The following is a 22,380-nucleotide window of genomic DNA, read 5'->3' as shown; positions in this document are numbered from 1 at the left end:
CTTGTACATGATGCCATAAATTGACCTCAAAACTAAACCAGTTGGACTGGACACAAAGCATTTCAAAGTAGGTCAAGATGCGCATGATCCCAACCGACTTGTCGCCGACCTCATGCTGCGGGTGAAGAGGTATCTTAGTGTGTAGAGTGTGTGTTCACAGTGATGATTTGCCTGTTAAGAGGGACGGAAAACCCGAGTTCTAACAGAAGAAACCTCTGCCTTCGTATGAGTCCGACTAAATCTATACGAAGGAGACCAGATAAAGATTTCTCACGTCTTGGACTGGAATCAAACCCACGTCTTTCCGACCAAAGGGCTTCTTTAATACCGACTGAGCTAAGGAGGCTCTTAAAAACCGCACTCTAGTTACCAATAATTCGCAGCAGACCACGAACAAGCCACTCGTTCATAGCAAATGTGCGCTTTATATTGTCATTTCTCTTTTCAAATATTTAATTTTGCATACGGTACTTGGTGTAATCTGTTTTTTTTTTTTTTTTATTCACTTATTTCTGCAGATGGTGTGAAACACAAGAACGTTTTCGCACTAGTTGAGTAGTCGATGAATTGATATCTCTCATTTGTTTTTCACTCGGATGAATAGAAGCAACACATTTCTAGTAATGATTCTGTCCTTCAATGAGTACGAATACTGCAATAATACCCAATCACCATAATTTGCTATATTAATAAAATAAATTGACTAACTGCTTCTCAATCACCAACAAAAATGAGATGACATCACTATCCGACTGCATTTACCACATATTAGAAACTGCAACTGTTTAAATGGTGCAACAATTTTTATAATATTTAGCTATGCAAGGAAAAAAATGCACACAATACATTTTGAACTAAGGAATTTATTTTGTAATGAATAACATTGCATTTTTACATTGAAAAGCTTCTCAGAAATTTACACAAAACATTATGTTCAAAGAGCATATCGCCCAAATTTCATAACTTGTTAAAACATAGCAAGTTAGCAGGTTAAAACAGCGACAAGGGTACATTTTCTCTACAGCAACTAACATTTAAACATTGCTATAGCATTCGCATTTAACAGAAAGTTGCATGCATTCAATTTTCTGAAAGGCAATCTCATTAAAGATTGCCTTACTCATTCCTAATTTTCGTTGCAGTGGTGTTACAACAAAATGCCAGTGTGACAAATTATTTTATATAGACTAATTTTCCCATGTTCCTCAATTTTCTGTGATCGTACCAGATACAATAATAACAAAAAATTACGATTTTTATCATATGAAATTCAATATTAAACTTTTCACTTAAAGACCACTTTAAAACTTAGCGAAGTCGCCCTTGTTTCTTGGATCGACGGAGGTTTCTGACACGTTCCATAATCACCATCAAGTAATCGTAGAAAGTCACAATAGAAATTCCAATCCAAATTCCAAGATATCCACCAACGTAACCCAGAATTTCAATACTCTGTGAAAAAAGAATAAAAACTAACTAAATGAATAAGAAATGAAAATTTAATAAAAAAAATAATAAAATACAAAATTTCATCGTCTTTATTTCAGCTTATACGAGAATTTTACCCAACAAAGGTTCGAAATGTTATAAAGTTATAGCAACTAAACCATGCGATCCTGGAGGTTAGACACACTACAAACCTTGCTGAAGAAATAGAGTATAAACCTTTTCAAGACTATTTAAACAACCAATACACAGGATGGTGAACTGGCAATTGGACACGAAAATTCTCTTCCACCTAGAGGCATTTACAAAAATCTATGCCACCAGTGAATTCTTGGGAGCATCATATTCCTTCAATTTATAGTGGCTACAAAAACACTTAACTCGTTACAGGACACGATGCCTCCCCCTTGGGAGTGTCTCTTGACATCTTTCTAAGCAGGAGGAAGAGGATTGACCATTGCTGTTCCATTTATAAAATTTCTAAATTTTTATCAAATTTATTTACAACTAGAAGAACTGATTCTTATATAAAAAATACTTTGGATTTCAAAAATAAAATTTCAGATCTTCATTTGGACGTTTCGTATATTATGATTAGTTTAGATGTTGTTTCATTATTTACTAATGTACTTTATCTGAAAGTTTTGCATTACTGCAACAGGAATTTCCTTCAGACATTGTAAAAATATTTGATTTTGTAATACATTCTGGTTATTTTTCGTTTAATATCAAGTTATACCAACAAATCGAAGGAACATCAATGGGCAATCCTCTTCTCCTGCTATCGCCAACTTCTTTATGGAGCACTTTGAACAACGTATTTTTGACAACATTTCTCCTAGACCAACTCATTGGTTCAGATATGTAGATGCCATTCTTGCTATCTGTAATGGCCCTTCTGATGAACTACAACAGTTTCTATCCAAATTAAATGTACTTCATCCAAAGATCCAGTTCACCTTAGAACTAGAATTAAATAAGCAGTTAGCCCTTTTCAGATCTTTTAATTCTTCGCCAATCAGATGATAACCTACATTTCTCTGTCTATAGGCAGACGACTCATACAGACCATTATATCCATGCTGAATCTCATCACCATCCCACTTAAGAGGAACTATTAAAACACTGATTCATCAGACCCACTCCTTTTGTTCTTCAGACGATCTATTGCAGAAAGAATTGCAATATATTATTTCCTCTTTTTTATCTAATGGATATAAGAATTGCTTCATCAAAAGAGCTTTGAGTAGTTTTATATGACTTCCTCTTCAAATACAGAAGAAATAATGCGTATTCCTATCCCTTATGTGCAAGGCATTAGTGAACGCATAGCCAAAGTTTTAAAACCACTAAATATTTTTGTTGCCTTTCGTTCCTTCAGAAAAATCTCCACCTTTCTCACATCTCCAAAGGACAAGCTACCAGATCTCCCTTATCCAGGTTTTTACCAGATTCCTTGCTCATGTGATTATCTTATTTCGGACAAACAGGAAGAATTGCATTTATTCGGCTAGAAGAACACAAGACTTATATTCGATACCTTGAACCTGAACAGTCTGGGCTTGCGAAACGTGCCACCAACACTAGATATAGAGTTCACTGGAACAAGACAAGAGAGTCCTTCACAAAAGTCGGTTCCTTATGGAACGGCTTTATAAAGAAACATGTAAAACTTTACGTAACTTACTAACTTACTCAATTTAATGAATGTGAACAGATGCTTTTGGTTCCAATATAAGTTTTCAATGATCCTGATGTCTTTACCATCTAATCCAGCGATCATTTTAGCATATTGGACCTTGTCAAATGCTTTCTTGAAGTCGATGAAGCAAATGAATATTTCCTTATTTTGGCCAATGCATTTTTGGAATAAGATCTGAGAACAGAAAAAAAGAGCCTCGCTTGTTCTCAAACCGTTTCTAAAACCGAATTGGTTATCACTGATGGTGTCTTCACATTTGCTGTATATTCTTTTTGAATTATTTTCAGAAACATTTTGAGACCCTGAATCATTAGGCTGATCATTCTATAGTCATTACAAGTTTTCGCATTTGCTTTTTAGGTAGCATTTTGAATGTCGACTGTAACCAGTCTTGAGAGATTATGCCTGTATTGTAGATCTTATTAAATAGCTTTACTAATATATTAATGTTGTCACCTTCTAATAGCTTTACTATTTCTGCCGATATTCTATCCGGGCCTATGGTATTACAATTTTTAGCTGAGTTTAGTGCACATTCTACCTAGATCTCAGAATACCTAGACCTTCCATATGTTCATAAGTATTTTCTGGTTTCTGTCTGTTATCAGTAAAGTGTTCTATATATTTCACCCATTCTTGTATTTTGTCATCCTTTTCGAATATCATTTGTCCCTTTTTGTTTCGAAGTATACAGAATTGTTTTTCTTAAATATACCTGAGGACTCTTTCAGTTTTTTGTGTAGATTAAAACTCTCATGCTTTTCATTTAGAATTTCTATTTCTATACAGTTTGCATTCATCCAGACATTGGACAATGATTTTTATATGATCTGCGTTGATAAATGAGAAAAAGAATTTCATCAGTTATCCAATCTTTCTTTTTTACTGCTCTATTAGGAAACAATGTATTGGTACATTTCTCTATGAAGACAGATTTTAATCTGTCCCATGATTCATCAACCCTCATGATGTCATCATTCTTGATAAGTGCTAGCTCTTGATTCAGATCTTGACTCAATTTGTTTCTTATTTGTGGGATTTTAATTTTCCTAAATTAAATATTTTTGTTGATGTTATTAAGTATAGCTTTCATTCTAATTTTTAACTCTGTTACCGGTAGGTTATGATCAGAAGCAATATCTGCACTAGGATAGGTTTTTTTACTCTTTATAGAACATCGAAATCGTCGATTAATTAGTAAGTAATCAATTTGGTTTTTGACTATATACCCATTATTATCTTGTGGTGGTCCCCAAGTACCAGCCTTCAGGATGGTAGCTTAAACCTTGTGTTTGTGATAATTAGCTCCTCTTCCTGGCAGAATTGAATAAGACGGTCGCCTCTCTCTCATTTCTTGTTCCCAGTCCATGTTCGCCAATTATATCTCCACTTCTATCTTTCCCAACATTAGCATTGAAATCACCCATGACGATGTTAATATCATGCTTTTTTGTGTTTTTCATTAGTTCTTTTAATTGATCATAAACTTCTTAGATCTCGGAGGGGCATAGACCTGTATAAGATTAACATCTAGTGGTTAACCTTTCAGTTTTAATAGCATCATCCTATCTGAATAGGGGATGAAACTCAACAGTGACTTATTGACATCTTTGTTTAATATTATTCCCACTCCGTTTTCACTACTTCCAGAGTGATACATTGTCATGTCATTAAATTGAGTTTTGCCTAATCTTGGTCACCTAAAATCCTCATTCCTAAAATCCCAATTCCGAGTCTTTTCATTTCTTGGATAGTATTTCTTAGCTTACCTGCTTCATAGAGAGTTCTGACATTCCAGGTTCCTAGTTTTAATGAACACACCATGTTCAGCCCGGAGATTCTTTGGAAGTGTCTATGCTCCTTGAGCATTCGTTATTCCCCAGAAGATTAAATATTTAATGATATTTGTTTTAATATACTGAGAGCATTGAATTATAGCCATCTTCAGCAATACTAAAATTAAACCTAGATGAATGCAACCTGAGGTAAATAACAATAAGAATATTATTCTTTCTTACTTATAACAATAAAATGTAACCTATAACATGAATAGAAGCATAAAATGACTCCATTCTGGGGATTGTAGGTGGAGAGGCTTATGTTTCAATGGCACATGATTGCATTCGTTCAGAATGAGATAGCACAGGTCTTACTGCAGAATCGTCTTACGTCTTACTGCTTTAGGTGGGATTCGTATAAAGAGTAGGAAATATTCTAGTGAATTTAAGGATATCAAAATATAAAAAAGATGGAAATTTTAGATCTGCAATTGGTAAAATAATAGTACAATATTGTGACAATATTGTACTATTATTTTCGATGGAGCATTTCTTGAGTACAAGACAGAGTTTTATCAAATGAGCATGAAACAAAAATAACGAAAGAATATTGATACCTCTATCTTTGGGGAATAAATCTGAGAAATAATTTCCATCGAATCCATGACAATTGTGAGGTTTATAGCCTGGCATCTGGAACAGACAGTGGAAATTTACATAGCTATCCAGAATGTTGTGTATTTAATATTTTTAAATACTTTAAAATATTATAAATTTATAAATATTCATTTCAAGTTAAAATGAATTTATTTTTAATTTGTAAATTTAAATTTCTTTAAATTTTTGTTTTTATCTACAAAGCATGTTTCTAAATTATTTGAATTTCTTGATATTTTAGTGTTGATTGTTCTCATCGCATTTCGAAAGAGATTCAGTTTGAGGAAATTAGTGGACATGATACTGATGGCTTCTGCAGGGATTCCTGTACAAGTTTTTATCACCATCATCATCATCTTAACATTAATTACGGGTATAGACCATATTGGTCTGTTCCAGTCTCATTATCCATCCAATTAAAGATTAATTCTAGTTTAATAGCTTCTAGTACATGATGCAATAAAATAAACGCTACAGACATTATGTGAATATCGTTGTTCGGATATATTAGATTTGTAAATAAGAAACTCAACCGATATAAACAAAAATGAGACAGGAATAGATGCTTTATTTTTTACATTATTTATTAATTCTCACCAAAGATGAGAAATCGAGTTCGTGCTGAGCGACAGTTAGACAGAATAACTACAAATGCGTACTTTGGTGAAAGTGAATGTCATATTAAGGAAGAACACTGCCACAAGAAAAATTGTTTTCTGCAAGTGTAATGTCGTGCAGTCGTTTTTTCTTTAGGAACAAACGTTTAATTTCCATGGTGAAAAAATGATGAAAGTGTTATATCTTAATCGATGACGGTGCACTTTCTATGTAAAGATTCACAGATGTCACACTGTCTGTGGCTGGTTTTCAGAATAAGCCGAACGTATACGATGAAGTGGTAAGTCCACCATGATTGCACATCTGTGGGAGGAAGTCGTGACGTGAGAAGCTTATCCGCGAAGACCAATAACAATCGCGGAACTTAAGACTCTTCTGGGGGGGTAGTAGGGGTAGGCACTTCTGGCCAGATCAAGATCAAGATAAGGAATCGCGACGTGATTGGTTGTTTATTTAATGACGTCATCGTTGGCGTGACGTCATGAGGTTGGAATGTTAGTACTTTCACTGGGGCATAGGTGTCAGTGACGTGAGATCTTGTGTTTTGATCGGCGTATGGAATTATGGGTGATGTAAGAGATAAGATTCGTGTTGTAATTGGTGGGACACTTTGAACCAGATCAAGATCAAGATAAAATAAGGATCGTGACGTGTTTGTTTGTTGTTTTCAGATGAAGATAAGTGACGTCATTTGTTATTTGTAAATAAGTGACATCATTTGTTAGTTGTAAATAAGTAACGTTGTTTTGAATGGAAATGGGAGATATATTAGTGGATAAGGACTCGTGTCGTGATTGGTGGGACACTTCTGACCAGATCAAGAGAAGATAACGATTCGTGACATGAATGTTTATTGTTATAGATTTTGGAATTTCGCTGGGGCCCTAGTCTGTCAGAGACATCAAATGGAGTGTTTGGTTCGTTTTTTGCCTTGTGGGTAATAATTAGAGATAAGAATCGTGACGTTATGTGTTTGGAAATTTCTGGGGAACATATGATTCTCTGTGATATCACATTGTGTTTTGGTTTGGCTATGGAATCGTGGGCGATGTTTTTGAGATAAGATATCTTGGAATTTTCCCAGGATGACACACATCCGACATTGTGCTCATGTTTTGTGCTTGATTGTCTATAGATGGCTGTACTAATTTTCCAATACATTTTGTGGTATTTCTTTCCTGTTAAATGGAAGGAATTCTTAGAGTAGAGTATGGTCGTGATGGCGGCCGTGTTGAAGATTTTCTGAATAATTTAATTATATGCTAATGTCACTCAAACATACAGTTTTTTTCTTAACTGTTTTTTTTTTCCTTAACTAAAATTAGCACAGATATCTATAGAGATGGCTGTGCTAATTTTCCAATACATTTTGGGGTATTTATTTCCTGTTAAAGGGTGAGAATTCTTAGAGTAGAGTAGAGTCTAGTGGCGGCCGTGTTTTAAGTTTCTCTGAATAAATTAATTATATGGTGATGTCATTCAAACATACACTTTTTTTTTCTTCTATAGATGGCTGTACTAATTTTCCAATACATTTTGGGTATTTCTTTCCTGTTAAAGGGTGGGAATTCTTAGGGTAGATTCGTAATGGCGGCTGTGATTAGGCTTCTCTGAATAATTTAATTATATGCTGGTGTCCCTCAAATATACACTTTTTTCTTTGCTCCGAAGTTTTCATTATCAGTTGGAGGTGGCATCACTAAAAGATTATTGGCAAATGACAACCTCTTTTTCGAATTAACGTTATCTTGTTTAGAAATGTTTGGGTAATGGTGTTTTTTTAGCTTATATGAAGAGAAAAAAACAAACGGTGTTTTAAAAATAAACAGAGACTTAAAAGGTTACAATAACTTTTTTGTATGTAGTCTAGAAATTCTAATGATAATTTAAATTTACTTACAGTTTTCCAGAAAGATACTTCTTAATGCAAATAGATATTCCAATATTGTTGAAATTTTATCCACACCATAACACAAAAACACAATCTTGAAAGAACGAAATTTCTGTAATAACCTGAAAAGCTATTTGACTTTTGTTCCTTAGATTTTCAGTCAGTTTGGTACACTGTTAATTGCTTAGCATTGGGTCAAATGATGTTTCTGATATGACTATATGTTTTTAGCATATAGTCACATCAGATTTTAGCATTCACATGATTCGTTCATTGTGACACACATATCCTAAATCATGTGTTTTCATGAGTAATATCCAGCAGCAAGTGGTAACTTCAAATCGCTGTATTCACCTTTTTCATGACTCATATTCTCCCTTTGATGTTTTGCGTAGTTTTGTCAGTTCGGGGAAGTACAACTGTTTTATTAGTGTAAAATTCTTATGACACATAACCTAAAATTATTCATTTCTGATTAAGGATTTTATACAGTATTGTTTTCAAGTAAATGGGTTGTTTATTTGTTTACATTTCGTGTAGCTAGGAAACTAGAATTTATTTCAAACAAATATTAGCTCTGTAATTTCTCTTATCTGGTGGCCAATTTTGCTGTACCTAGGTGAGAAGTCATGTGTTTAGGTTGGAACTCTTCTTTCCCGTAGGAAATTATTGCAGTAGTAAATTAATGCTTCTATTTATTTTTTTAAAACCAATATTGACTATTAATTTTACCTGCGATTCCTTGTGCTCTTAAGCTATTTCTGTAACTGAAATGTATTTATTTTATTTATTTTTTCATTTACAGTTAGTAATTTTAAGTACCGGATATGCAACAAACAAGGTTTTGAACTCACAGTAGTGTTTTCTTTTAGAAATATCTTTTGCCAGTAGTACAACAAATAAATAGTTATTTCTTATTATTTCAAATGAATATTAGTTCTGTAATATATACTTTCTTAATTTCTATGTTACCTTTTATTTGACTGTAATATTAATAACAAAATGTATTTACTGAATCTAACATACAGAAATTAAATAAAGTGAAAAAGATAGTATTTTTTTCTTCTTATTCTTCTGCTTTAACATTTGCACCAATGTTCATAGTGTATGATTTGCCACTAGCGCTTATGTGTAATTCATGTGATTTTGTTCCATGTGACATTTCAAAACAAGTTGAACTATGGTGTTTTTACATAGTTCAAATATGTAAAACTCATATCTGTTATTCCAGGTCTGGCAATTAAATTCGTTAATGTTTTTGATTTTTCTCTTCCAATGGCGAGTATTTTTTGATATTTTCCTATTGCTTCCAAGAGTTGACACAGTTTCATTGAATAGATTTTAAAAAAAAAGTCTCTGGTTAGTTTGTGGCATGAGATTTTACAAGGAGAAAAAAAATGTTATGGTCTTACTTAAATTTGTATAACATGTGACATTTGTATAACACATCAATGACACCCAATTTGTTCATTTAAATTTACACATTTTATTTGAATGAAATATTATTTACAAATTGTATTAACTGAATCTAACCTACAGAAAATAAATAAAGTGAAAAATACAATATATTTTTTGTTCCTGAATCTTCTTATTGTTAAATTTGCACTGTTGTTCAAAGGTTCTTCCCATGCTTGTGGAAGTGCCATCATATGGTGTTTGACAACGTGACCCTCATCTGAAAGTTAATTTTTATCTGGCGATCTTAATAAGTAAAGTAAAATTAATGGTTGCATGTTTATTTTTTCGAAACCAATACATATTCTTCTGAGAATTATTGAAAGCACCGAATCTTTCGTTATGTGTCCAAAAGCATTTAAAAATACACATTATGTTTTCACGTTTTGGGCATCCAATTTCATTTAAGTCAAGAACAGGCCTCCCTATTAACATAATTAATGTTTTTGATTTTTCTCTTCCTTTGGCAAGTAACATTTGATATTTGCATGTTGATATTCTATCATTCAAATTCTTAGTTTGTCCAGAGATATTGAACCAATTACCCACTTCGGCTGATGGCTATATTTTATTAACCAAGAATTCTGTTTTTTAACTCTTTCAGATAATTCTTTCCAACTACAAGGTAATTTTGTCAATGAATATCTTACAATAATTCCATCAGAAATAAAAATTTCTTTAGGAAATAAATTTTAAGTCTTATTCAAAAGAAATTGGCAATCAGTTATTCCAATGATAATTGAAAATTCGTATTTTTCACCCACTGTCGATTTTTCAAATTCGTTTTCCTTCATTCTTCTTCTTCTTCTTCTTAAATCACTTAATATGGCACCACAAATAAATAGTTATTTACAATTATTATTATTATTTCACTGATTATTAGATCTGATCGTATATTTTATGTTAACTTTCTGTTACAAAATTCTACACAATTAGAACTTTTCACAAAGACTCTTTCAAAGAATTTTCTGGCTCACCTGTTATTTTTACATTACCAAACACAAAACACCAGAACACAAAACAGTACGTGCAGTGGAAGAATGATAACCTTAAGTCCAAAGTCACTCGATGCTATGGTTTTTTCTTATAGCTGTTTACCCTTACTAAATGACTTTTCCTTCAAAAATGAACCTTTTGCACATATGACTCAATGACATGCTTTCGTATACTGTTAGATATACTGTTGGTATGTTTTTTATCTTAATTTGTGTGGGGAAAGGTAAAATTTGTATATGTGTTATCTGGAGAGTACATACATTTTTTCTATACCAAACTTTAAGAGGTAAATTCATGTTTTGCGTTAATTATCTGCTATCTCTCTGTAACACAACGAAATTGTAACACTTCAGATATTTGATTACGTGAACAAATTGTTTTCAGATAACGCAAACAATGTCAATAGGTAGCATTAGACAATTTCTAAAATAATCAATACATGGATATCAGTTTTCAACACTTTTTCCCCCTGTTCTTGGCATTAATTTCACAGTTGTGATTTTGTTTTAAATAATTAAACAGAATTGCATTAGGATATAAAGTTGTATTTTTAAATATCGAGTTCTAATCAGAATAATTGAGTACAAAATTCATTGTGGAAAAAACACAATGACAAAACCATACATCTTTGTTTATTTAAGTTTACAAATGCATATTTTATTTTGCTGAATTACTATTTACAAGTATATTCACTGATAAAAAAATAGAAAATATAATTAGCTAAAAATATTTCACAATGTTTAGTTTAGACTCTTAACATTTTCCAAAGAGTTCAATAAATAAAAATTTTATTACTCACTGTTTCTTGATTGCAATACATCAAAATAGCTGGTCACGAAAAAGAGATTTTCAATCAGATACCATGGTAATCACACATCCATACATTTGATATTGTGTAAGTCTGGAAATGACACAATGCCTCCCTAAACATTCTGTGTATTTTTTGTCAGCAAATATACACAAACAGTTTTTGAAAAATGTTTGTAAATGTCCCAAAATAAAGAATCTTTATCGAATTGGATAAAATCTTGAAAGTCTAATTTTACCATTGATGAATTAAATGATTAGTGATACATTTCAACATGATATGAATAGCTGGTAATTCAATTTCCAAAAATAGTAAATGATTATCAATGTCGTACATTTTTGGTGAAATTCTCTCAGCTTCTTCACAACTAATAGAAAAAAAAATACTTCCATTAGTTACCCATCTTTGTATTTCAGAATATAACACTCACTTAGGTCCATTTCTTAGTCAACTCTTCTTTGCAAGTAGAAGAGGATATCTAACCACTTCCTCACATAACCTTTCCTAAATGGTCTGAGATAAATACATCAAAATGTACATGTCTTCTAAAATAATAATCGGTTTCCACCCTTTTAGAGCTATATGAAGAGTTTTGTCTGGTGCTATTTTCCTGAAGAAAGAAAATTTCAATGACTTTTGTGGCTCACCCATTATTTTACTTTATTTCCTGGATACCAAACACCACAAGACAATATGATAGCTGCACGGGATTAACGAATTTCCTTAACTGCAAAGACACTTGACTCATTTGGTTTTCCTTATAGTAGTGTTTACCCCTTAACCATGACCATTCCTACCAAAATAAAACTTTCGCATAGATGATTCACGGACATGTTTCTACATGCTAATGGGTGAGCCACAAAATTCTTTGAAAGAGTCTTTGTGAAAAGTTCTAATTGTTTAGAATTTTCTAACAGAAAGTTAACCTAAAATGTAAGATCAGAGCTAATAAATAGTGAAATAATAATAATAATAATAATAATAATAATAATAATAATAATAATAATAATAATAATAATAATAATAATAATAATAATAATAATAATAATAATAATAATAATAATAATAAATGACTATTTATTTGTGGTGCCACATGAAGTAATCTAAGAAGAAGAATGAAGGAAAACGAATATGAAAAATCGCCAGTGGGTGAAAAATACAAATTTTCACTTATCATTGGAATAATTGATTGCCAATTTCTTTAGAATGATACATAAAATTTATTTCCTAAAGAAATTTGTATTTCTGATGGAATTATTGTAAGATATGCATTGACAAAATCACCTTGTATTTGGAAAGAATTACCTGTAAGAGTTAAAAAACAGAATTCGTGTTAAATAAAATATCACCATCAGCTGAAGTGGGAAATTGGTATGCTATCTCTGGACAAACTAAGAAATTGGATGATAGAATCCACATGCAAATATCAAATATTACTCGCCAAAGGAAGAGCAAAATCAAAAACATTAACGATGTTAATAAGGAGGCCTGTTCTTGATTTAAATGAAATTGGATGCCCAAAACGTGAAAACATAGCGTGTACTTTTAAATGCTTTTGTTAACATAACAAAAGATTCTGTGCTTTCAATAATTCTCAGAAGTGGATGTATTGGTTTCAAAAAATCAATATGCAACCCTTAATTTTACTACAGTAATAAGTTTCCAATGATCATCAGATGAAAATTAACTTGAAGATGAGAGTCGCATTGTCAAAAACCACATAATGGCAATTCCACAAGCATGGGAAGAAGGTTTGAACAACAGTGCAAATTTAAAAATATGAAGATTAAGGAACAAAAAATTAGATTGTAATTTTCACTTTGTTTATTTTCTGTATATTAGTTTCAGTAAATACAATCTGTAAATAATATTTCATTCAAATAAAAAGTGTAAATTTAAGTGAAAAAATTGAGTGTCATTGATGTGTTATACAAATTTAAGTAAGACCATAACATTTTTTTTCTCCTTGTAAAATTTCATGCCAGAAACTAACCAGAGACTTTTTTTTTAAATCCACTCAATGAAACTGTGTCAACTCTTGGAAGCAAAAAGAAAATACCAAAAAATACTCGCCATTCGAAGAGAAAAATCGAAAACATTAACGAACTTAATATCCAGACCCGGAATAACAGATATGAGTTTTACATATTTGAACTATGTAAAAACCTTAGTTCAACTTGTTTTGAAATGTCACATGGAGGAAAATTACATGAATTAGATGTAACCACCAGTGGCAAATCATACACTATGAACATCAGCACAAACGGTAAAGCAGAAGAATAAGAAAAAAATAAATAAAATATTGTCTTTTTCACTTTATTTAATTTCTGTATGTTAGATTCAGAAAATACAATTTGTTAATAATATTAGTCAAATAAAAGGTAACATAGAAATTAACAAAGTATATATTACAGAACTAATATTCATTTGAAATAATAAGAAATAACTATTTATTTGTTGTGTTGGCAAAAGATATTTCTAAAAGAATACACTACTGCGAGTTCAAAACCTTGTTTGTTGCATATCCGTTACTTAAAATTACTAACTATAAAGGAAAAAATAAATAAAATAAATACATTTCAGTTATAGAAATAGCTTAAGAGCAAAAGGAATCGCAGGTAAAATTAATAGTGAATGTTGGTTTTAAAAAATAAATATAAGCATTAATTTATTACAGTAATAATTTCCCACAGGAATGAAGTGTTCCAAACTAAACACACGACTTCTCACCTAGGTACAGCAAAATTGGCCACCGGATAAGAGAGATTACAGAGCTAATATTTGTTTGAAATAAATTCTAGTTTCCTAGCTACACGAAATGTAAACAAATAAACAACCCATTTACTTGAAAACAATACTGTATAAAATCCTTAATCAGAAATGAATAATTTTAGGTTATGTGTCATAAGAATTTTACACTAGTAAAACAGTTGTACTTCCCCGAACTGACAAAACCACGCAAAACATCAAAGGGAGAATTTGAGTCATGAAAAAGGTGAATACAGCGATTTGAAGTTACCGCTCACTGCCAGATATTATGGATGAAAACACACGATTTTAGATATGTGTGTCACAATGAACGAATCATATGAATGCTAAGAACATATAGTCATATTAGAAACATCGTATTATCCAATGTTAAGCAAATACCAGTGTACCAAAATGACAGAAAAATCTAAGGAACAAAAGTGAAATAGCTTTTCAGGTTATTACAAAAATTTCTTCCGAGGTTGTCTTTCTGTGTGTTGTGATGTGGATAAAAATTGAACTATTTTGGAACATTTATTTGCATTATGATGAATCATTCCAGAAATTTAAAATATCATTAGAATTGCTAGACTACATACAAAACATTTATTGTAACCTTTTAATTCTCTGTTTATTTTTAAAATACAGTTTGGTTTTCCTCTTCATGTAAACTAAAAAAACCACCATTACCCAAACCTTTATAAACAAGATAACGTTAATTCGATAAAGAGGTTGTCATTTGCCAATAATCTTTTAGTAATGTCACTTCCAACTGATAATGAAAATTTCAGAGCAAAAAAAAAAGTGTATGTTTGAGGGACATCAGCATATAATTAAATTATTCTGAAAAGCTTAAACACAGCTGCCATCACGAATCTACTCTAAGAATTTCCACCCTTTAGCAGGAAAGAAATACCCCTAAATACAGGGTGTTCGGGATAAATTTGACAGTTTCGTAAGGAAAAAGAAAATCTTCTTTGTATCTATTAAATTTAATGAATTGACAAAAAAACATTACAGGCAGAGTTAATTACAATACTATCAACAAGATTTACTCAAAATAACCACCATTAGCATCGATCACAGCTTCAATTCTGCTTCGGAACCTCGAACAAGCTGATGCTACAGTCTCCCTGGGAAGGGCCGCAAAAACTGTTTTAATTTTATCCATTAACTGGGCTTTTGTATTACTGGAAGTGCGATTGGTGTCTTTTTCAACTGCGCCCCATACAAAATAATCCATGGGGTTAAGGTCTGGGGAGTTTGGAGGCCAAACAGTTGGACTGGTGAAGTCGTAGAAATTTTCAGACAACCATTTTTGACTTTTCCCAGAGGTGTGGCAAGGGGCCGAATCCTGCTGCCATACATACGGCCTACCATTGGCTACCCTTGTTATCCAGGGCTTGACTACAGTTAGCAACTCCACGAACAAAGCCCGAATTCCAATGCCAGGGTTCTTCAACACCTGTTCCTGCAGATTTGCGAGGAATTCTGCTGTACGAACGCAATCAGATCGTCTGCTAGGGATCTTTCTTCTTGCTACATCCTCGTAGTCACCATTGCAAGTCTCTAGTTCATGCCTGATTGTTTTTACTGTATTCAGGGAGCAATGGGCAGCAGTCGTAATATCCTTATTTTGATGGCGGGCGCGAATCATCATGATACAAGTTATTCTCTTCCATGATTCAGGTGGGTTCCAGCTATCCATCCTTTCTGACATCTTGTATATGAATGAAGAAGGGTCCAAACTTTTAAATGAAGAGAAGTGTGTGTTACTACATGTAACTTACGGAAAAATATAATTAATTATAAATATGTCAAATTTATCCCGAACACCCTGTATATTGGAAAATTAGTACAGCCATCTATAGAAGAAAAAAACTATGTTTCAGTGACAATAGCATATAATTAAATTATTCAGAAAACTCTAAACACGGCCGCCATCAGGACCCTACTCTACTCTAAGAATTCCCACCCTTTAACAGCAAAGGAATACCCCAAAATGTATTGGAAAATTAATACAGCCATCTATAGACAACCATGGAAAAAACATGATGATAATGACAGATGTGTGTCACTCTGGGAAAATTCCAAGATATCTCAAAAACATCACCCACAATTCCATAGCCAAACCAAAACACCATGTGATATCACAGAGAGACATATGTTCCCCAGAAATTTCCAAACACATAACGGCGCGATTCGAATCTCTAAATATCACCCACTAGGCAAAAAACGAACCAAACACACCTCGTTAAATCCCTGACAGACGAGGGCCCCCAGCTAAATTCCAAACTGTATAAAAACAAACATTCACGTCACGATTTCATAGCTTATCTTGATCTTGATCTGGTCAGTAGGGTCCCATCAATCACCACACGATTCCTTATACACTGTATCTCCCTTTACATTCAAAATAACGTCATTTATTAACAACTAACAAATGACGTCACTTATTTCGAAATAACAAATGACCTCACTTATCTTCATGTGATAACAACAACCATTCACGTCATGATCCTTATCTTTTCTTGATCTTGATCTGGTTCAAAGTGTTCCACCAATCATAATACGAATCCTTATCTCTACCATCACCTATAATTCCATACGCGTACCAAAACACAAGAACTTCCATCACTGAAACATATGCCCCAGTGAAATTCCTAACATTCCAATCTCATGACGTCACGTCCACAATGACGTTATCAAAAACAACCAATCACGTCACGATTCTTTATCTTCACTTGAACTTGATCTGGTCAGAAGTGTCTACCCTACTACTGGGGGGAAAGAAAGAAGGCTAATTTCCCCTTGAAACTTGCCAATACTACTGGAAAAGTTAACTTCCCACGAGAGTTTTGATGTACGAAGAAAATAAGAGGTAAATTGAAAGGCACATTTCTCAGATTTCCACTTCTTTTTTGCAAAATATTAGAACAGATTTTCACTGCACGGCTATTTTCGGCACACGCAATTACGATGCCATATTTGGATTTCTTTCTCTCTCTCTCTCTCTTTCTCTCTCTCTCTCTTTCTCTCTCTCTCTTTCTCTCTCTCTCTCTCTTTCTCTCTCTCTCTCTCTCTCTCTCTCTCTCTCTCTCACTGTGTGCTTGTGTGGTGTCGTGGTTTTTCCTTTTCAGTCGTTTCCAAGCCTAGGTGAATTTGTAGGCATTGTTCAAAAAGTGTTCCTTTCGAGATTTTTTACAGGGTAGTTCACCATTGCTTCTCTCATCCCCAATTATAACCGGACGCAGGACCGGTATATGCCTGGGATATATTCATGATTATAATCCATGTGTGTTCAGAAGCAAGTTTGGCTGTTCTGTGGGGTTGAAAACCCCGACTTTCAGAGTGAAAAAAACTCCTACATTCGTATGAGACAGGCTAACTCACCTTTTGTTTGCAAGAGACAAGACAAGGCAAAGGTTCCTCACGTCACTGACGGGAATTGAACACAGGTCTTTCCTCTTTGAACACAGGTTAGTTCATCTAACTAACTGAGCTACGGAGGCTCTCTCTCTCTCTATCTCTCTCTCTCTCTGTGTGTGTGTGTGTGTGTGTGTGTGTGTGTGTGTGTGTGTGTGTGTGTGTGTGTGTGTGTGTGTGTGTGTGTGTGTGTGTGTGTGTGTGTGTGTGTGTGTGTGTGTGTGTGTGTGTGTGTGTGTGTGTGTGTGTTCACTATTTTTTCAAGAATTAGGAAAGTCCAGAAATATATTATTTTAATTTTACGTACTCTTCTGCTCGGTATCCATTATCCAGACAATATGTCTAAAAAAGAAAAAAAAAAGAACTTCTGTATAGTGTTCAGAATATATATATATATTCTGAACACTGCATATTCATGTGATTAGAACATACACTACTTTTAATTGAATTGTATTCAAAAAATCATTTTAATATTATCAAATTTCAAATAAATTGAACAGTGAAATAAAGAATAAGGTTCGAAAAATTTATGCAGAACTATTACCTCTGGTATCTGCCTATTTAACCTCAATGTCCAGCTGTAAGACATATCACTACAAAGAAGAAAACGATAAATGAAATATACAGTCTATATTGCAATTAGATATAAATAAACAGATAAATCGATAGTCTCAAAGTGTAACAAAATCTACCTGTTAAGTGCACTTGGTGAGGCTGATGTTTAAAATACCTAAGGAGGGTTACCCAAGAACATCCAATGAGAACTCTGCAAAAATGAGACGAGACCTCTTCTCAGTTGAAACTAAAAATTACTTCCTTTGGAATCATCTGCTCTTTCTTAAGGTCTTGTAGATGTAACACACCTACTGACATTCTCTACAATGTTCAAAACCCGAGGTTTCCAGCTCTCCACCGTCCACAGAATGGTTGACCTGCCCATACTTTCACGAAAGTAAAGCTTCTATCGAGACAGCAACGGAAAGGCTGAGAAGTGTAGCACAAATTAGAACGATCCCTATCCCTATTACTTGTACTCAAAGAACTGCTGTTCGCAAATAGACATATTCTATGCTCAACAATTGGACAATTCTTGTCTTCCGTACTTGAAACTGGTTAGACATAAGCAATCTATGATTTCTAACCAAATAATATAAGATGAAAACCACTCGAACAGCTGCAAATAAAAATGCCAACGGAAAACTCACCAGATTTCCTACTTCGAGAACGGATTGTTCTAGGTGTCCGTCTGGCGAGACCCACGATTTTGAGAATGCGGGGTTGTTTAGTTTTTACAAACGGTTAAATTCGCTGGTGTTTAATCAGTGGAAAATTAATCAATATTGGTTGTCTAAGAGGCGTAATTGTGTTAAGCTGTCTGTTAGGATCGAGTTCACTGTCGTCTTCGAAGGCTTCTACGGACAAACATAACTTGCTATGTGCAGAAATTGACCGCAGCATTTAACAATGGCGTTTTAAACCAATATCTCACAGAACTAGGCGCAGAGAATCGATAATGGCAGTCGTATGCCTATATATAAACCACTTATTTCTTCCGTGAAAAGAAAGCTTCCCTACAGTAGTTTCAGGAATCCTATGACCGGACACTGGACAACTGGATAAAAGCCATTTCGTACGACGATTCGCGGTACACCTTGCTGTATACCGAATGTAGGCAGAGAGTTTGGAGGGGAGCCATGAAGCGACAAACTCAGCTTTTCATTATAAAGTAACTTGAGGCTCTGGAGATGGTGAGAGACATGTTCTTTTCGTATAAAATGCGTCCATTGTTATTGCTGGAAGGTTGGGTATCCTAAGGAATATCTGAACATTGTTGCCAAATCCTGCCATTTTGATGTTTTATCCAGCAAGTGATGTTTGTTTCATGGACGACAATGCTGCTCTCCATCGCTCAAGAATTGTTCAGCAGTTGTTCCGATAGCATAACAGCGATTTCCACCATCTTGCTGAAGTCGCTGTTATGCCCCTAATACACCTACAATGCGTGCGACTTCGTCGAAACCCATGAGCTAAATCTGAGCCAGATTAAGGACTCTCTCGTGAACCCCTGGCATTTTGTAGGTATTGATGTAATCCATTATTTATTTATTTTATTTTTTTTTTGAATCTCTGCCAAACCACTTATTTTCTGTAATTCTTTTATTTAATAAAGTATTAAATAAAAGTTTCGAGTTCAGTGCTCGGCATGTGTGCAAACATCATACCGACAATACGAAGCAGCATCAGGTGTCATACTAAATGCACATAAACTCCAAGAGTATGGTGTGGCAAATGAAGAAACCGAGCCTACCTACGCCGTCCCATCCCATCTGGTCAATTAGGAAACACCCCACCTTATGTGGATAAGAACTAAGATATGCTCAAGAAACGTTTTAGGCAAGTGATTTGATTGTGGGAAATTGTACGAGCCTGTATTAAAGAGTGTAATAATTAATAATCAATTACGTGCGAATATCCTTTGTCATACATTAAATATTCTCAATCCACCAGTGCACTTTATCAAATTCAGACAACTATCAAAACAATTAATCATATGGAACCAAACAAACTGACTTTCCTTCTCTAAGCTAATTTCTTCTCTTAAAGGATGACAAACTTGATATCCATTTACCGCCGGATAACAAAGTTTTGCGCTCCCATTTTCCTGAACACTGGGCAAAAAAAAAACGCCGCACAACCTGACTATTCCACATATTTCTAGTTCTGCCAATAGAGGTCTCTCTATCTCCATAACCTTATGATTGACACCATTACAAATAGCAATCGGTTTAAGATACGATCTACCAAGTGACCTCTGTATCAAGAATAATAATTGGTTGATAACATTCCTCTATGTTGAGCAGGGCAGATGTCTCCCATCTAGAGGTTAGCTTACATAATAGATGGAAAAGCACACCTTCATGCTGGGCTGGATATTTGCTAGATTGCTTGATGTATTCTTCCTCTTATTTAGAATATCTTGCACGCACAAAAACACACACTGTCATCTGAAATCATTTCATCGTTAAATTACAACACTAGATTTTACGTAATTCATTGTAGAGAAGGATGCCTAATGGATCTACAATAACCCCTTCCTGCAATATCCAAGATATGCAACCTCGTATTTAGTCTTTAGTTACATAGCTGATCCATTTCAAAGACCTGCGAGGTGCCCTTGAAAATATCGTGAACTTGTGTAAAATCCTAGTTGAAGCTTTTCTACAATTCTAGAGTCTGCAGGTAAGTCAACAGAGACACATCAGGATCAGGAAATCTCAGACGAGAGCTCACCATATCAAACTATCCTTCAGGATATAAAACAGATGGAAAAGGCAGTTAAAGGAGCCCATTTGAGTTTGTGGAAGTCGAGTCTAAATGTTTCAAACGGGACTACTAAATACGTTTTCTCCTTTGAACCAACTCCAAGGTTTAACTATCATCTCGGCCATCAATTTTTAATATGGTAACATAACAGAAGATCCCAAAATCATATCAGAAATACTATGGTACAACCACCACCAATATAGTTCTGATGGAGCATCCAAATAGCTATTAGATAGCTCCTGAGACGAAGCAAAAATTATCTAAGACCACTCAGTAAATCGTAGAAAGAAACCAATCACTTTGCAAGAGTTAAAAATAAATGCAACTCTAGAAAGAGAAAGAAAACTTCACAACCAGAGTTCTTCCAGGATTTACAGGACCAACGGTGACCACTCCTTCAAAACACCGAAAGAGGCCTACTATAATAAATTTCAAGAGCCATAGCAAACCGATGAAGATAGCCCTGCCTGATGTTATGGGTACCGCCAAACCTACTCTGTTTTAGGGAGCTCAATACACAAAAACCTCAAAAATCAGGGACCTTATATCCATGTTGTTAATACTGGTAAATAAAACCTAGTATTAATTAGCCTTAATCAATGAAAACGTTTCGCAAAATTGAACCTGAGTATCTTTTTGAAGCTTAGGGGTCACACGCTGCATACGATGGCTGCCTGTGTGATCACAGGCAGCCAACGTGCTATTTGAGGAAGCACAGTCCTTCTTGAATGTAAATAACCACCTCTCCGGTACCTGGTCTTATATAAGTGGAATAAGCACGGCTGTCCACAGTCAGGAAAATTGTACAAATTATCCATTGATCCATTCCTAATAAAACTACATACCAACCGCTCTCCAGCTGAACCTACATTCTGGACCCGGATGGAATATCAGTGTCATCTGATGCTGATAAACTCGCAAAGACTACAAAAAATTAGAAATAACGAAAGCCATTCGCAAAACAGAAAATATAAGCAGCGTCCTCAGCAGTAAAACTATACATAGGAAAGGGCAGTGGCTTATGACAAGGGAAATGCAAGTCGAGAACCGTCTCTGCAATTAAAGTAATTCATTTTCACTGCAACTGCAAATGTAGTATCAAAAGCTAGAGCCTTATAGCCAGTGAAATCACTGCGTTCACTGATAAATACGATACTAGCAAACAACCGTTAATTAAATTTCCACAACCGATCGCATTAAGAACGCGATTTGTAGAGAATATGGAATAGTCATTTTTCCTGCTAAAGAAAACAGTAATTCGGATAATTATTTGTTGACAGCGATCGACAAGCCATTTACTAACAAAGAATATTTTGATGCATCCCTCGTAACCCGAATCATAGATATTTTACTTCAGTTTCATCTGATTCGAATAGTGCACAAAAAGGGCTTTGATATCGGCCATTATCATCTCGATACTGTTCCTATATGATTTACACCGATTAATGTAATTGTAACAAACTTTCTCCCTGAACTCCCTAATCGGTCTCTTATGGGCTCTTAACGAAATACGGCTCTGTTACAGAAAAAA

At 34.0% G+C, this 22,380-nt stretch overlaps 1 protein-coding gene across 3 annotated transcripts in view; it reads right to left on the bottom strand.

The window, feature by feature from the left end:
• Nucleotides 1–922: 922 nt before the first annotated feature.
• Nucleotides 923–22,380, bottom strand: part of LOC150095170 (uncharacterized) — a 55,783-nt gene continuing 34,325 nt past the window's right edge. For all 3 annotated transcript variants that reach the window (XM_090411504.1, XM_090411505.1, XM_090411506.1), the window contains exons 6-9: nt 18,070–18,118; nt 17,833–17,867; nt 5,544–5,619; nt 923–1,452 (exon numbers count right to left, since the gene is read on the bottom strand). In XM_090411504.1, the coding sequence (XP_090267630.1) occupies nt 1,309–1,452; nt 5,544–5,619; nt 17,833–17,867; nt 18,070–18,118 (304 nt within the window). In that variant the 3' untranslated portion in view covers nt 923–1,308. The remainder of the gene's footprint in view (nt 1,453–5,543; nt 5,620–17,832; nt 17,868–18,069; nt 18,119–22,380) is intronic.

Source organism: Typopeltis vanoorti, chromosome 21, assembly GCF_054136105.1.
Source record: "Typopeltis vanoorti isolate ZY-2024b chromosome 21, IOZ_Tvanoo_1.0, whole genome shotgun sequence".
NCBI classification, from domain to species: Eukaryota; Metazoa; Arthropoda; class Arachnida; order Uropygi; family Thelyphonidae; genus Typopeltis; species Typopeltis vanoorti.
This window is presented reverse-complemented; position numbering and strand designations above follow the sequence as displayed.